Source organism: Leishmania infantum, chromosome 28 (genome assembly GCF_000002875.2).
Source record: "Leishmania infantum JPCM5 genome chromosome 28".
Classification (NCBI taxonomy): Eukaryota; Euglenozoa; class Kinetoplastea; order Trypanosomatida; family Trypanosomatidae; genus Leishmania; species Leishmania infantum.
Window position 1 is genome coordinate 765,781 of NC_009412.2, and position 16,623 is coordinate 782,403.

General features: G+C 58.6%; 3 protein-coding genes across 3 annotated transcripts; all 3 read right to left on the minus strand.

The window, feature by feature from the left end:
- Window positions 1-3,890: 3,890 nt before the first annotated feature.
- Window positions 3,891-5,951, minus strand: LINJ_28_2080 (putative X-pro, dipeptidyl-peptidase,serine peptidase,Clan SC, family S15; the record flags this gene model as incomplete). Its single annotated transcript, XM_001470197.1, has 1 exon — window positions 3,891-5,951. The coding sequence occupies one exon, from the start codon at window positions 5,949-5,951 to the stop codon at window positions 3,891-3,893; it is 2,061 nt and encodes a 686-aa protein (XP_001470234.1).
- A 3,700-nt stretch (window positions 5,952-9,651) lies between these two features.
- Window positions 9,652-11,943, minus strand: LINJ_28_2090 (elongation factor G2-like protein; the record flags this gene model as incomplete). The annotated part of the gene is made up of 1 exon (XM_001470198.1): window positions 9,652-11,943. One exon carries the CDS (start codon window positions 11,941-11,943, stop codon window positions 9,652-9,654), a length of 2,292 nt encoding a protein of 763 aa, XP_001470235.1.
- A 3,857-nt stretch (window positions 11,944-15,800) lies between these two features.
- On the minus strand, window positions 15,801-16,319 carry LINJ_28_2100 (putative ribose 5-phosphate isomerase; the record flags this gene model as incomplete). The annotated part of the gene is made up of 1 exon (XM_001470199.1): window positions 15,801-16,319. One exon carries the CDS (start codon window positions 16,317-16,319, stop codon window positions 15,801-15,803), a length of 519 nt encoding a protein of 172 aa, XP_001470236.1.
- Between the last annotated feature and the right edge of the window lie 304 nt (window positions 16,320-16,623).

The following is a 16,623-nucleotide window of genomic DNA, read 5'->3' on the forward strand; positions in this document are numbered from 1 at the left end:
GGCCGATACGTGCCGGCGTGCAAGGTATTTCGGGTTTATATCAGTGCCTATGCGTTTTTTGATACAGCAAGGCTGCTTAAGGGTCCACTCCGATCGGCGCAGCAACAAGGAGAGTGCGTTGAAAAGTGCGTGTGCGGGGGGTATGCGTCACCTTCTGTGGCGAGATCAATATGAAAAATAAATGTGTCTGTGTCTGTGTGTTAGGGGGTGGATGCACACTTACGTCATACAAAGTAAAAAAAAAATAGAAGAGAGTGCACGAAGGCCGCTGTTGCAAAACAGGGTAGCCGGCAACGTGGTGGTGGCCGCGTACGTGTTTTTCTTTAGCGGCGTGTGCGCCTGTACCTCGTGACGGTTTCCCTTCTTTCCGCCTCGGTCCCTTTGGGGGCAGGGAAGGCGCCACGCGTGAAAGTGCGTGTTAATGTCTGTGTATGCCTATGCCCGTGGCTGAGACAACCCAATCGGCGAAGACGACTGCGGCGCCAAAGGTGAAGCCCAGGAATACCGCTGCTTGCGGAAAAGGAAGCACCGACTAAATAGCGACTCCGGACGGAGGCAGGGAGGAGGGGGCGGCACGCTTGGCACGACGCCGCTCTCACGAATGCTGAAAAGAAGACGGACAGAAAACAGCGAAAAAAAAAAGAGCAACCCACACTTGGCCTCTCTCTCTTCTACCTCGTTCGACTGTTGTGGATGATTGAGAAATGTGGCGGAGCGGAGAAGGGGAAGATGTGGCGGGAGGTGGCGTGGGAGGTTAGAGACGAGTGTGCAACAATTCACTCGCGTGGCGCAGCGGAGGATATGTACCTTTATGAGTGAGCGTACAGCGTACCGCAGCGGTGTTAGGGGTTAGGAGAGTGTTCTCGCGTTTAGTCTTAGTTGTGTGTCGGTGTCGTCGCTGTGCGCGATAGTGCCTAACGATCGCCGAAGGTTTGTACGCTGGGGTCGATGCTTGTGCCGTATGTGCGGTCTTTATTTCCTCTCTCTCCCTTCACGCTCCGTGTTTTCTTGGCGTGTCGGTGCACCGGGAGAGAGTGAGTGGGTAGTAGACTGGCCGACAAGCGCACACGCAAGAATAAGGGAGCGCGGAAGGCAGGGCTGAAGAAGGAGGTGGAGAAAAGACTGCTAAAGCATGGCAATGGCTCTTGGACCGGAAGCAACTAAGGAAGGAGAGGTGAGGTAGGAAAGGAGGGCACCGTGCCGGTTGGTCGACGTGATCGTGTGAGTGGCGAGGTGCAGCTAAAAAGACGCAAAGACACGGGGTGGGGATGCTTATAGAGGAAGAGGGAGAGGTGGGGAAACTTGAGAGACAGATGCGGAGGTACAGAAAGGACGTTGACCGTGTCGCTTCACTAAAGGTAGCAGCTCTTGTCGTGTCCTCACTTTAGTGCTGTATCATTCGCTTGCGTCGCACACTCCCACGAGCGAAACAAACTGAAAAATAAGTTAAAAACGAAAGGAATCGACAGCGCGGGCAGCGTTTCTACACGGAGTGCATGTGCGAGCTACGAGGAGTGCGTGGGAGGTGGGCATGCACTGACAGGCAAACACACACAAGGACAGAAAGAGCCGCGTCAAGGAAGTATCCGTCAAAGGGGAAAAACGAGAAAACGAAGGGAGAGAGAGTACAGTGGAGAGCGAAGGGCGCAGGGCGACGGTAGAGCTGCGCGAGTGGCACGAGTGTGCGCCAGGGGTTTATGCCCATAAGTTCGGCGTGGATGTGTTTGTGTTTCGTGTGCCGTTGTTGTTGCGAGCAGGTGGTGCCGCGTGGTCCAGTGCATCACGAGGGGTGGGATCGTGGGGCGAGAGCCAGAGGATTGGAAGGACAGATAGAGAGAGATAAGGAGAGCGGATGACGTACCCGAGGCACGAGATAGAGATGCGCATAGCGAAAGAGTGGGCAGAGAGAGCAGACAGCGCGTCGACGAGGATGACGAGATGGAAATCGCGTGCTACAACGAGTGCGCAACCGTGACAACAGTCATGAAAGATGCGGCTGAGTCGCGCGGTATGCTCAGAGGCGCCGGCAACCGCGAATGCCCAGATCTCACCGCGTCCACTGAGGCGCGGGATACGTTGGGTGCTATTCGGGATGGGTGTATTCTTGGACGTGTCGAGGGTTTCGCGATAGCAGTGACCGTCATACTGGCACCTGGAGAGGCCCGCTGTCGCCCCTGTGCGAGTGTGCGGCGCCTCCGTCACCCAGCCAGCGGCGCGGTATACATGTGTGTGCTTACATGTCGCAATATGTGCAACGAGTGGAGCCAGTTAAGCGCCGGTGGTGTCCAAATGAAAGACAAAGACAGCAGGCAAGCTTAGAACAACAATGAACAGAGGGAGAGAGTGACGGATCCTATCCAGTATCAGCAGCTCGCACAGCACCGCCTTCCGCCTCCGTGTCCACAAGCTGCGAGTAAGAATGGGTTCTGAGGAATAGTGTGTATGCGTTTGCGTGAGTGAGGGCCTTGCCGTGAGCACAAGCATCGAAAAAGGTGGACAAGCAGGAGAGAAGGAGAGCCAAGAATGGAAAGAGACGGCTCAGAGCACGTTATGTGCATACATGTACAAAAGGGGGGAACGGGGTCGCTTTAGACGGGCACGCGTGCACATGTGTGGAAGGTGGTGGTGGTGGTGGTGTAATGCCCTGCCTAATCCCGTTCACGCACAGGTATAAATCCCGCATACGGGCGTTAGCTGCAACTGTGCCATTAGCTGCGTCCACGACTCCTAACGTGGGCTCGCTATCGTACAAGGCCGTCGCCCTGGCAGCGCGGCAGAGGTCTTTTGCGTGTTCGCTTCTTTCGTTTTTTTTTCGCCTGCTTTCCTGCTTGATTTCGGTGAAGGGCGTGGGAGGGTGAACACGATGCGGCCGCGCACGAGTCTCTCTGTCTGTCTGCCTGCCTGCCTATCCCTACGCGCCTGCGGACGTGGGTGCGGGCTTGCTTGCCTGCCGGCACATAGACGCGCACACCAGTCCCCCTCTTTCCCGACGCTACCCGCACACTGAAGGCCAGAGTGCGAGGAAGCACCTGAACAGAAAGCAGCAGCAGCAGCAAGAGAGGAGAGGAGAGCATGCGCGCTGGTGCGCAAGGAGGTGCCGCGAGCTTTTTTTCACCCTGCCTTGCTCATGCCCTTTTCGTTTTGATTTTACTGCGCAAGTGGCACACGGAAAGGCAGAGCAGCTCCAAGGGCAGTGCGAGGGTTAGGGTGTACGTAAGAGAGAGGCATGGGCGAATACGTGACTGGCACATCAGACACCTCACAGAGACACACACACACACGCATGCAGATGCGCACAGGCGAGACGAGGACAACGACGACGACGACACATGCACATGGACAAGACCGTTAAAGACGAAAAACTCAAGCAAAGAGAAACCCTAATGGATGATGAAACAACGAAAGGACGAATAAAATAAACAAGAGCACTGAGAGGAAGAGAAACGGAGACACAGAGCAGGGCCCCAACACACATACGAGTGCAAGCACCTCGCACACAAACCCGCAGAGAAAGCAGGCGCCCACACACTCACCTACACGCACATACAACAACAGCAATAAAAGCGCGTGCAGGAAGAAGAGAGAAACCCCACTTTAACGATACCGCCGACGCCCAATCACAGAGACGAAAAAAAAAAGACGAGCCAAACGTGTGCGGAGCACACACGCGCGCGCACGCACACAAGCAGGCGTGTCCACGCCCGCTAGGGACGTATGCGCGCGACGTGGCGCAAAAAAAAATGCCCTCTAGCATGCCCTATGCTTGTTAAAGGTATCAGCGTGCGTGTGCCGGCCCGCGCATGTGAGGATAGTGAGAAGTGAACAGGGGCAGAGGCACTCCTCCTGTCTCTCTGTGCGTGTGTGGCACTCGGCTAGGGAGTGGGCATGGCTTAGATGGCCTCCCGACGCACGCGACGGCAGAAGCTCTTCTCAAAGACACCCTCGTCGTTGTGTGCAGCCTTTATATTGGACTGAATGTAGAGATAGTCAGCATCGCAGTGCTGTGTACTCGTAATATTTACGTCCGTGACGCAGTGCGGGCGGCTGACCTTGAACTTCTGGTTAATGGTGTAGTGCGCCGAGAGCGGGTCGCGGTTGCTGAGTGTCAGCTCACGGCGCAGACTGTGTTCCACCGTTGTGTCAATGTCGTCTAAGCGGGGAATGCCCTCGCCAAACACGCCGCCAACAACGTTCGTGACGCATGTCCAGGTGTCCAGCACGATCTCGTATGAGACGGAGCGCTCCACGTGGCTGGGCGCCATCACCGTCATGGGAGTCGAGGGCGCCACCTCCGGAATTGAATTCGGGCCAGGGACAATGATGGCGCTCGGGTGAAGCACCGGGACCCGGAAGACAGCCGTTGCGGCGTCCAGCAGCAGCGTCGTGTCCGCCGGAGAGCACCAAACCATGGGCCAGTAGTTGTTCGCGAGTGAAAGGGAAACGCTGTGGCCGGCCGGGATGCAGTAGCCACAGAAGTCCATCGTCACCGTCACCTGCACCGCCTGCCCGGGCTGCACCAAGGCAATGGCCCTGTCGCCCTCGGGGCCACAGTGAACCAGGTTCTTAATGCCGTACGTGATGCGCGTGGCCGCCCCGTCTGGCGCAATGTCGCACAGCTGGGCGAACAGGAATCCCTTCGGCCGATCGCAGGTCAGTGTCACAGAGAAAGTTGGCTGGCCGAGGATATCCATAGCAGCTGTAAGCGGGGCTGAGGTATAGGTGACGGCCAAGCCGTTGTCGATGCGCTGGTCACCGGCATTCTCACCTATCGTACCCACACCCATCCACTCACCTGAGATGAGCCCATGGTTCAGCGGCGTGTGCACCATTACCGTGCCGGTGGCAGTGGTGGCGCCGTCCTTGCCTATCTCTGTCAGGAGCCGGCCCGCCCCGAGGCCATACACGACGGTCGGCACCTCAGCGTTCACCCACTTGTCCATCGCCACCCACTTGCCAGGCGCCATCTGCTTGGTTGTGCACGGCGGCAGCGAGTCTTCTATGTAGACCTGGAGCACCGGCCAGCTCGCCACGTCGTTGGTCGTCATGCCCTTCATCCAGTAGTCCCACCAGTCCTTGGCCGCGCGCAGGAAGTTCATCCGAGGCAGCGGCGTGCCGTCCTGCGGGTACACGTGTGCCCACGGGCCACAAATGGCTTTGCACGGCACCTTCAGCCCCTCCAGCAGGTGAAAGAGGGCGTTCGTGTACGAGTCCGCCCAGCCATCGACGAGGAGCACCGGCACCTGGATGGAGCTGTAGTCCTCCTGGATCGACCCGTGCTGCCAGTAAGCGTCGTACCGCTGGTGCTCAGCCCAGTCAGCGGCGTTCAGAGGCATCTTGTCCAGCCGCTCCAGCCACATCTCCTTCCAGCGATCGCCGACAATGTCGCCGTCGGGCGGACATGACTGGAAGCCCTGCATGACGCATCCCCACCAGAAGTTGTCGTTCAGCAGGCACCCTCCCTTCCAGTGGATGTCGTCGGTGAAGCGGTTGTGTGTGAAGCCGAGAACAATGATGGCGCGCAGCGCGGGAGGACGGCGAGCGGCCACCTGCAGCGAGTTGAAACCACCCCACGACTTGCCCATCATGCCAACGTCGCCGGTGCACCACGGCTGCTTGCTGATCCAATCAATCACCTCGAGCGCATCGTCCTGCTCCTGCTTGAGGTATTCGTCGAGCAGCAGGCCATCCGACTCACCGGCGCCGCGCATATCAACGCGCACTGCGACGTAGCCGTGGCCGGCAAAGAAGCCGTGCATAGGCTCATCACGGATGCGGGTGCCGTTGCGCTTGCGGTACGGGATGTACTCCAGAATGGCCGGATAGCGGTGCTCCGACGATGCATCTTTCGGCATAAAGAGTCGTGCGGCAAGGCGGATGTTATCTTTGAGGGTGATGTAGACGTGTTCCACGAACTGCGTCGGGTGCGGAAGATCCGTGCAGACGCGGCGCATTATGATGGCCACGCAGCAGCTATATATATATATATATATATATATCAATGGATGGATGGGAAAAGGGATGTTTGGCGGCCAGCTAAAACAACGCGCCAGCGTTGTACAAACAAAAAGAAAGAAAAAGAGGGGAAGGGGGAATATGCATGTACGTGTGTGTGTGTGTTTGTATACGCACATGCATATATACTTTGATGGATATATCTATAAATGCATATATGTATCGATATTTATGGATTCAATCCCCCACAACGAAAAAAAAAAGATAGATAAGGTGGCAGACAGCGGTGCACTGCAAAAGCCCTGCTGGTGCACTCCCTCCTTCCTTTTCCTTCTCATACACACACACGCGCGCAGACGCACAGACCACACTGACGGGGGAAAAGCAAGAGGGCTAGGAAATAAAAATAGAGAGACGCGGAGAGCAGACAGAGAGTCGAATGCGAGTTCAAACAACCAATGAAATACGCACATGCACGAACTGTGCTGAGCCAGACAGAGTTACCTGAACGAATAAGAGGAGCACGAAAAAAATTGACCACTGAACAGCAGGGCAAAGAGAGGGTGACAGAAATAGGCGAATACTTCCTGCCCTTGCTGGTGTGAGATCACAGACAGACAGAAATAGAGAAGGGGAATGGGAGTGAGAGGGAGAAGAAGATAAGTTATCGAGTGGAAGGGTTTCCATCCCTGTTTTCCGGCCTTCCATGGGTGATGGCACCAAACCTGTTCGACGCAGCCAGGTAAGCGGGGGGGGGGAAGCTGACGTGAGCATTCCGCTCTTACATAAGTACTGTTTCTCTTTTCAATGCCTTCGACGACAGTGCAGGGTGCACCCTTCCTTATCCATCACCACCCACCCCTTGCCATGCTGTTAGCCAGCACCCGTCTCGTGTGAAATGCGGGGTTGCGGCTTGCGTCGCCTGCAGAGCTGTCTTCACCGCCTGCCGACCACCCGTCCGTTGGATGCTGTCGATGCAGACCTTCACGTGAATGTCGGAGGCGGGTCGCGCGGCACACATAGGATGGCAGGCCGATGTTGCTGTCACTACCCGCATCACCACTGGGCCAACGGCCAAGTTCATTCGGGTGCGCTCTTCGCTGATGCACGGAGCGGTCCCCGGTTCACAGGCTCAAGAGCGGCCGCAGATGCACGGAAAGAAGCACTTGAAAAAGATGACCTTTCCAGATCTGTCACCCCCCCTCCCACACGCACACAGTCGTGGAGCACGAGTTCTCCCATGGCTGCGCATCCAGACCCACCTCCGCGTTGTAACGCCGCTCATCTGGCCAGCTGTTGACTTGTCGCGGCCAGAGAATGAGGGCGCCGCCGTCCGATACGTCCTTTCTTCTCTTCCACGACGGTGGGGGCCCATTCAAGGAGAGGGGTCGCTGCTGCGCTGGGCACACCATAACGATTGCTGCCACTGAGGGGAGGGGCCTCGACATCCGCGTCTGTCACCGGCGGCGGAGGAGTGACGCTTTCTGGGAACGCGCGGGGGCACTGGTCGGGGGTACTTTCCATGCACCGCATCCGTTGCTGGTTCTCGCTTCTCATCTCGCCACACAGATCGACAAGGTGCATCGCCTTCCCCTGTGCCGCGTGCAACGGGGCTCCCTCCGCTCTTCTTTGGCCACTGGTAGGCGTCCATAAGCTGGTTTCGGGCACGGCTTGTAGGACGTGCAGGATGGCCCCTCCTCCTCTTCAGGCTGTGAGAGACGGGTAACCTGCACGGGAGCAAGATGGCGCGTATTCGAGGCGTGGGGAGCACATGCGTGCTCTCCTTCGGCTGCTTCCCTCTGCTCACGGTCACCCTGCGGGGATGCGGGCGCCATCGGTGCGCCCTGTGCCGTGTAGGCGTCGCATTGTGGGCGCGGCAGCTCCGTAAGGCGGTGGCCACTGCGTCTGAGGCGGGAAGGCAATCACTGGGGCTGCTGTGGGGGTACACGCAAGTCGGCCATCTCAAACTCACACCTCTTCAAAGACGGAGCGGAATTCCTGAACCGATGTGAGGTGCCTGTGCTCGCCCTCTTCGTGCAGCGTCACGCACGCCCCGGCGAGATCTACGTCATTTCGCGAGAGATGTGCATGATGGTTGCGTTGCGGGTGCAACACCGCGACCCATCGGAGTCTTCCCAATGGGGGTCCCGCAATGACACCTCTGTGATGCCGCACTGATTGAAGGGCACGTGGTCCTCACATCAAACTCTGTGATCGACAGGGTGGAGGTGCCTTCCTTTAGCATGACCAGCCCATGCGCACCTGGGGGCGCGTGCATGATCGCATTAAAACGTTATCGGGGCCAGTCCCGCGTGTGTGAGGGGAGCGCCAGCATGGCGTACACAATGTGACGTGAATGGGCCAACGTCGGGCATGTAGTCTGTGAGTCGCCTTCTACCTTTTTCAGTGCAGCGGGGACGTGATCGTACGTACGAGGCGCGGGAAACAAGGAGAAGGAGGGAGGAAGAAGAGAGTCCAGATACGCCATCCTTCGACCTTCCTTGATTCACGTCTATTGGATGCGTACTGAAGAAAAGAGAGGCTGCATGTGTGCGATTATCCAGAGAGGGCGAGCGCGTCATGAAGATGACGACAAGTGCAGCGGTTTCATGGCAGTCGATGCCAGAATAGGAGCGCAAGGCGAGAAAAAAGGCCTTCTCAGACTGGCAAGAACGGACCCAAAGCAGAAGAAAGTGCGATGGACAGTGACGATGCCGAGATGCGAACAGCAGGAGGGGGCATATCACATGCGTTGCAGATGGTAGCGCGCGCAGAAGAGAAAGTGGCCAAAAGAGGTCGTTGAGACGTGGAGAGGAAGGTGTGCGAAGCCGCGTGTGGGAGTGGGGGGAGAGTCGATAACGAGCGACAGCGAGGAGCCACAATGCGAGTCCAAGGCCGTGTATTCGTAGCAGCGAGAGAGAAGACTGGCGCGTGTGTGTGTATGTGTGCTAGTGTAGGGTGTGAGATTGGGGACAAGATGCGGACACCATGGAAGGGTCAGCAGGAGGAATCAAAAAGAGAGAGCGAAAACAGGGATGGGCGAGGAGGGGCAGTGAGCACAGATCGCAGCAGGTGTGCGCGCGCGCACGTACAATGTCGTATACACAGGCGAGGAGGGCTCGCGTGACAGAAAGCGAAAGAGGGGCGCAAACGTGCACAGACGCGCGGGCGCGCAAAGAGGGGCCGAAGGGGTGAGGCAGCCGAGTGCCGAAGGGATGGGACGTGGAAGGAGGCACGGCAAGCCCATCCAGAAAGCGGCCCGCTTGAAAAAAAAAAAGAGAGCGCGTGCGACGAGGCCGCGACAGCTCAGAACACGAACGCGCTCGTGCTTCTTTGTGCCCCCGCGCATCGGCACGTGCTCCATGGCGAAGCGCATACCTTCTTCAAGTGGGCCGTCTTCCGTTTTTCGTTGCTGTTTCCCAAGCTTGTGCGACTGAGTGTTCCGCGCGAGCAGACCGCGAGAGGCGCCCCACGCCCTTTTCTCTCGCCCACCCCCGCTCGTCAAATCGCCGCCAGCACCGCACCCCCTTAGCGGTGCGGTATAAAACAGACGATGGGCAGGAGAGAGAGACCGAAAAGAAAGAGCCAAACGTGGCCAAGCAAAGGGGCCACACGCGCTAACCGGGTGAAGAAAGGTGAAGGCGCCGCCCGACGCCGCCTCCACGCTGGCCAAGGGCGCGAGAGGGTGGGGGTAGAAAGCTAGTCTACGATGCCGAGGTTCTTCAGGATGCGCGTCAGCACAGCCTTCTCCTCCACAACGCGGTAGTCGTGCAACTTCACAAACATATTTGCATGCCCCTTCACGACTTTTCGCAGCTCCATTGTGTAGCGAAGGGTGTTGCGCATGGCCACGACAGCTGTCACGGACCGGCCATCCTCCTGCACGTCAACGGTCAGCGCATGATGCTCGTTGAGGGAGCTGACAACTTTGCCGATGTAAGTGAACTCGGAAAGGTGCACCTCCACCTCCATCATCGGCTCCAGCAGCGCCAGGTCGTCCTTGCGGGTCGCCTTGAGCAAACTCAGCAGCACTGAGCGGGCAACGTGGGTCAGCGACCTCTCCTGGAGCTGTGAGCCGGCCGTCTTGCGGAAGTACGTCAGCACCACCTCCACACCGTGCATCGGCAACCCCGCTAGAGGACCCAACCGCATGCACGCATCAACGGCGGACTGGAAGGACGCTGCAATGAGGCGCAGCTCCTCTTTGGCGTTGCGCACGTCACTTAAACGCGACCAACTGGAGAGGCCACCGCCCTGCTGCTGTTGCTGTCTCCCACCGCTGAGAAACTCCTCTTCAAAGGCGCTGTCAATGCGGAAACGGCACTTATCCTTGGTGCTGCACCGCTCTCCGTTCTCCAGCAGCGGCCGCAGCTCGAGCGAGCACTCGGCGTAGGGTAGGTCGTTCAATAAGCAGGTGTGCCTCTCCACCGACTGGGTCACTCGAATCGTCTCCCGATACTCGATGATGGCGCGCAGAAGCCGGCACTTCACCTGGTACTCGTTCGCGAGTCGCGACATGACAATTTCCAGGTGTAGCTCCCCCATCCCACTCACCACCACCGTTCCCTGCTCGCTCTCCGTGACACGCAGGCTCGGATCCTCCCTGGAGAGCTCGGCCAGGGCGCTCTTGAGCAGCTCCACCTGGTTGCGTGTGGCAGCCTCGATGGAGAAGGAGATGACAGCTGGTGGGGCGCTGATGCCCTCTAGTGTGTGCACCTCCTCCTTAACGTCGCCACGCCTCACATGCTGCTTTGCCTGCAGAAGGTGGTGCGAGGGCTGACTGAACAGGGTGTCGCCGGTGTATGTGTGTGTCAAGAAGGCCGCGCCGATCTGGCCAGCCTCTAAGTTCGGCACCTCCACCGGGTGGTTTGCGTGCATCACATAGAGCTTCTCGATAACCTCTGACTTCTGCCGACTGTTGTTCTCGAGGCGCATGCGCGGGATGATCCTGCCGCTGTACACACGCAAGAACACGAGCGGGAGGCGCTGCCCCTTGCCTGGGTGCATCATGTGCATTACCTTGAAGGCGAGGGCCACCGTCGGCACCGTCGGCGCGGCCGAGGCAGGTGGAAGAGGTACTGGTATCCCATCCTTCGTGAACCCGGTCAGCTGCCGGTCACATGGAGAAGGCAGGTAGTACGTCACGGCGTCGAGCAGCGGCTGCACGCCTTGATCACGACGAGAGGCGCCGCACAGAACCGGGACGAGCGGCGGTCTATCGCGTGGCGGGTGCACCACGGACCGACGCACGGCGGAGCGCAGCGCCTCAGTGGAGAGGCGCCGCTCCGCCTCGGCCTCATCGCCGTCGGTGGCGTCCAACTCCGCTATGAATGCCTCCGAGAGCGCATCGTCGACAGCGGTGAGCTGAGCGATGAGGTCGCGGCGCGCTTTGCGCATGGGGCGAGTCACGTGCGTCAGTTCACGATCCGCAACTCTGTCACCGTCGCCCGTCGAAGACGGCGTGGCACCGACAGTGCTGAGGTCTGTTCGCTGCACCTCGAGGCCGTGCTCGCCGTCGAAGCGACACGTCACCTGCTCTACGACGTCGACCACGCCAGCGAAGCTGCCGTCCTCGGCGTGGAGCGGGATCTGCAGCAGCAGCGGCTCTACCTGCAGCTTGGTGCGTATCGAGTTTACCGACATGGCGAAGTCGGCGTTATACTTGTCCATCTTGTTCAGAAAGGCGATTAGCGGCGCATTAAACCTGCGGCTCTGCTGCAGTACCGTGTAGCTCTGCGCCTGCACACCGGCAGACGCGTCGAACAGAGCCACGACACCGTCTACAATCCGCATCGTCCGCTCCACCTCAACAGTAAAGTCAACGTGGCCTGGGGTGTCGATCAGGTTGATGCCGTGATCCCGCCACCGCAGGGAGACTGCGGCGGACTGAATCGTGATGCCGCGGTCCGCCTCCTCCTTCATGAAGTCCGTCGTCGTCGTGCCGCTGTCTACGTCGCCGACGCGCTTCGTGACGCCGGCGTAGAAGAGCATCCGCTCTGTCGTGGTCGTTTTACCGGCGTCGATGTGCGCCGCAATGCCGATGTTGCGCACCTTTCGCACCGCGGCATCTGCCTCGCGTTCTGCACCACCGTTGGTGCTATGGCCTGAGCTACAAGAAATGGCGGAGGAAGCAAGTAGGAGAAGACTTGGGCGGAACAGCCCACAGACGGGACTGTTCGGCAGCTGGCTGGCTCCACTGACAAGTCGACGTCGCGGACGCGACGCGTGAAGCGTGAGCGAGCGGTGCAGCATCCGCGGCACTGTTGCCACTAAGTGATGTGAGCGACAGAATCCGCCTGCTATTCAGTATGGTGCTCTCTCCTCTCCTCGGCGTTGTGCGATACGAAACGCTTGTGACCGTGCGCGCCCAGCGACATTGCTGGGAGGAGAAAAACAAGTGGGCTGATGAGGCGCGAGAGCAGCGACGACACCTTCGTGATCGCTGCGGTCGCGACTTTGCACCAGTATGTAGGCGAGGATGGCAGTGCGGCTCACGGAATGAGTCCGTGATGAGGCCGGATGGTTAAGCCACGAGAGAAGGGAGAAGAGAAAAATGAGAAGGAGGAGTATGAGCGCTCTTGACGAAACACACTCACGCGCATAAAGATAGAACGAGGCACTGCTCAAACGTGAACGGTCAGCGCACCGGCCTCAGAGTGCAGAGGGCAAAAAGAAAAAAAGCCGTTGAGCAACCACCACCAGTTGCAAGTAAACCCCATCTCGTAAACATCCCCCGGATCGACCGGGGCAGCGCTATACAAGAGTTGCAACTGCTTTGCGTCATGCTGCCCTCCCCCCCCACTCCCTCCTGATCACAGCACACGCGCATACGAAGTTCGTCACTGTCGTGTGTTCCGTCTGCACTTCCTTTGCTTACCGTTACGTCGTACGCCACAGTCAAGCCCAAAAATAAGCAATGGGCAATATGTCAAGCGCGAGCACAAGCCCACCTACTAAACGCGGACGCACACACACACACACACACGCACACAGCGCGAACAACAAGTCTTCTCATTTTATGTGTCTTGTTAACAGGGAGCAAAGACCTTCGCCCCCGCTCTCTCGCGAGAGAGCGGAGAGGTGGGTCGCGGCGCGTACTGCCCACGCACACAGGGAGCGACAGCGAGCGAGGGGGTTTCAGGAAAGACAAAGCAGAAAAAGAAATGAAGACGATGATAAAGTGTCCGATGTGCCACCCAGCGAGGGCGAGAGCGTGCGCGCGGAGTGACTCGATGAGGAGACGAAGCGGAAACAAACCCCAGAACAGGGACGCCGAAAAGAGCAAAACGAGGTCATGAGAAGGTGCTCGTAGCAGGCGCAGCAGCAGCAGCAGCGTTGGTAATAGGGATATACGGAAGAAAATATGAAAGCAGAAGACGTTGCCATCAATCGAGGTGTCCTGGAAAGAGACACGCACGCATGCGCGTCCGCACATACATACACGAGCTAGCACCTCCCATTACGATATATCAGCGCAGAGGGTACCAAAAAGCAGAGTGTTTCACCCGCCTCCCATCTGCCCGCCACCTTTTTCCGTGCGACGGAGGAAAGAGTCGGATTATCACAGAGGGCGGAGGGAGGCGGGCGGGGCGCATTGGTGTATAGAGCTGGAGACGGAAGAAAAACCTAAGATGACATTTTAAAACCTGCAGCGGCGGATGGTGTGGAAAGAGGGGAAGGGGAAGCGAAGGGGGAGAAAGGCGCTGTGCGTGTGTGTGCGTGCTTTTGCCTCTGCTATATATTTTCGTTCTCGCCCTTGGATCATCTACATGCCTATGTGTGCCTGTCGGTGTAAAAGGTGTGTGGAGGGTCGCCCTGTGCCTATCGCAGACGCCATAGGAGCCGTACTACGAGAAGCCTTCGTTCCTCCGCGTTGGCGGTGTGCTTCCTGAGCTGGTCTCCGAGTGCGGGGTGTGCAGATGCGTTTCCCTGCTAAGAGGAGGAAGGGAAAAAGGCACCGTCTCCCTCTCCTTCTCTCTGCGTGCGTGCGCAAGCGTCTGTGCTTCGCCTATTGTTTCTGTGAGAGGGCAGCCGGGGTCGTCCACCCACCCCCACCCCCACCCCTCCTTCGTCGTACCCGCCTCCCATGCACACGCGCACGAAATGGCTCGCTGAGTAGCAGAGGTGATACGGCCCAAGAAGGAAAGAGAAGCGCGGCGGGGGTAGCGAGGGGAGCGGGCTCCGGAGGGAGGTGGGTGACATTAACTGTGCTGCCACTTATGTGCTCGCTTTTACGTTGTTTCTTCGTCTACCTGTTTGTTATGTGAGTCGTGTGCCATACGTGAACACACCCTGTTTAGATTCTCTCTTAAGCACCTCTCGCGTGTTGCTCACTCGTTTCTATGTGCACGCCGAAACCGCCCGACGCCTGCTACCCAGACGCAGCACCACCACCGCCGCCGCCTCGCACATCCCGTCTCTCAAATACACTCACACGCATGCCTCGTCTTTGGGCGGGAGAGAGTGGGGCAGGGAGGGAAGGGAATGCCAGCTCATGATGGAAGAAGGATAAAGAAGATGCGGTGACGAGGTCCCAACATCATCAGCAAGATGCAAAAAGCACGTGGAAGGGAGGAAAACGAAAGCAAGAGCGCTCGGTTAATGGTTCCTTGCCACCCGTCACTTCACGGGTGTGTGCTTATGCACCTCTGCACGGGTGAGAGGCACACCACCACACAGAAAAAGCAAAACTCCTACCTAGTCGCTGCGTTGCCGAGCCGCGAGAAAGGGGAGGAGGGCACCCCCATCGATTTTCTTCCTTCCACGCCCATGCCACCACACAACAATAGCTTAGGCTCATCTCTGCCCGGCCGGTCACAGGCCCCGTCGCGCGGCGCGAGGCAGCCGTAGGCACACGAGGTGCAGCAATGCCCAGACCCGGTCATCGGTGCATGGCTTCTGCCTCGAACCTTACCCAACCCCGCCCCACAGGTCGCCCCACAGCCACGCACATTATGCTGGCCATCACCCGGGGCATCCCTCTCGGGGGGCCCAGACTCACCCCGCCCCCAGTGGGCAGTGAGGGCCGGGGGTGGGACGCGTTCGAGTCACGCCGACACTCCGCCCATCCTGTGGATGGCGAAAACGTGTGCGCGGCCGCGGGTCGCTCCGGCGCCACGCCGTCCAGCACCGGACACTGCGGGCATCGGCAGTGATACATCGCTCTGACGTCCCTACGTCACGCGCGCCTGACCCTGTCACCACCAAAGGTGGTTGTGCAGTGGCAGGAATAGGGGCTGCTTGGCTTCCCCACAGAGAGAGTGGGCACTGGGCCCAGAGACACAACGCACAGAGGCATGTGCCCCCCCCCCGCGTCGTCACCAGGGAGCACCACGAACAAACGGGGAACCAGCGCTGGAAGACACGCACGGCCGTGTGCGACACCAAGACAACTGCCAAGTGTAAGAGGTGAGGGGACCGAAAAAAAAAAGGAAGGTCAGGTCGAAACGCATGAGGGAAAACGAGAGCCCTAAGCAAGAACCGCATGGGCGACCGCCCATGACGAGGCGCGCTGCAACGTGGGAAGTCAAAAATGTCGAGAAGAAAGCGGAGGACGGAGACTGCTGGGGAAGCGGCAGCTCATCGCGTACTCCTCACAGGAGAACTCACGATCGTGTGTGCTTGACAAGGGGGGGACCTCTCCAAAGAGCAACAGAAAAAAGTTAGCCAGGAAAGAGAGGGAGAGAGAAAGCTGTGAAAAAAAAAAACGGAGGTGGAGGAGGGCGCAGAGATTATGATGAGGCCAACGGCCTTGTACCCATCGCCTTGTGCGCGCCCAAGTGTGAGGACGCGTGTCTCTCAACGCTGCATAGTGCGTCCCCACCTCTCTCTCTGCGTGCGCCACACACTCACTTTCCTTCCTCCTTAAGACCTCCACAACCGCTGAAGCACCATCGCTGTTCGTCCTTCATCTGCTCCTCCTCAATCACCGTGATCTTGTCGACGCGGTTGCCGTGGCGCCCTTCCGCCAACGGCTCTGTCGTGAGGAAGGTCTCGATGATGTCGCGGATAACCTCCATTCCACTGGTGCGCACCCCAATGCACAAGATGTGGGCGTTGTTGTGCTGGCGGCTCAGCTGCGCCGTCACATGGTCGTAGCAAAGAGCCGCACGAATGCCTCTGAACTTGTTGGCCGCGATCGACATGCCGATACCGGTGCCGCAGACAAGGATACCCGTGTCCGCCTCGCCCTTCAAGATGGCCTCACACACCTGCGCGGCGTAGTCGGGGTAGTCGACGGATGTGTCGGAGGAGGGGCCCATGTACATCACCTTCGACGCGGCACCGCTGGCGTTGACCATGTCCATGATCTCCTGATGTGTGGCGTACGCGGCATGGTCGCAGCCCAGAGCAACACGCTTCGGCATGACTCGACGAGGGAGTTCGAGAGCGGGATGGAGAGAGAGCGCTTGGTGGTGGGGGGAGCAGGAAAAAGGGAAAAAGTGGGAGGGGATGAGGCGGTCGCAATCCGCTTGCCGTGTACGCGTGTGTGCCTGTGCGGGCGTACGTGGAAGCCAAAGAAAGAGGAAGAGACGTGAAGCAGGATCGCGTGCACTGGAGAATTAAGTTTGCTCTCGACTTGGACGCAAGGGGGCAGGGGACGGGTAAAGGCAGGTATGAAGAGTAGACGATGGGAAGAGGGAGAGCGCACGCGCGAGAGAACGGAGAACC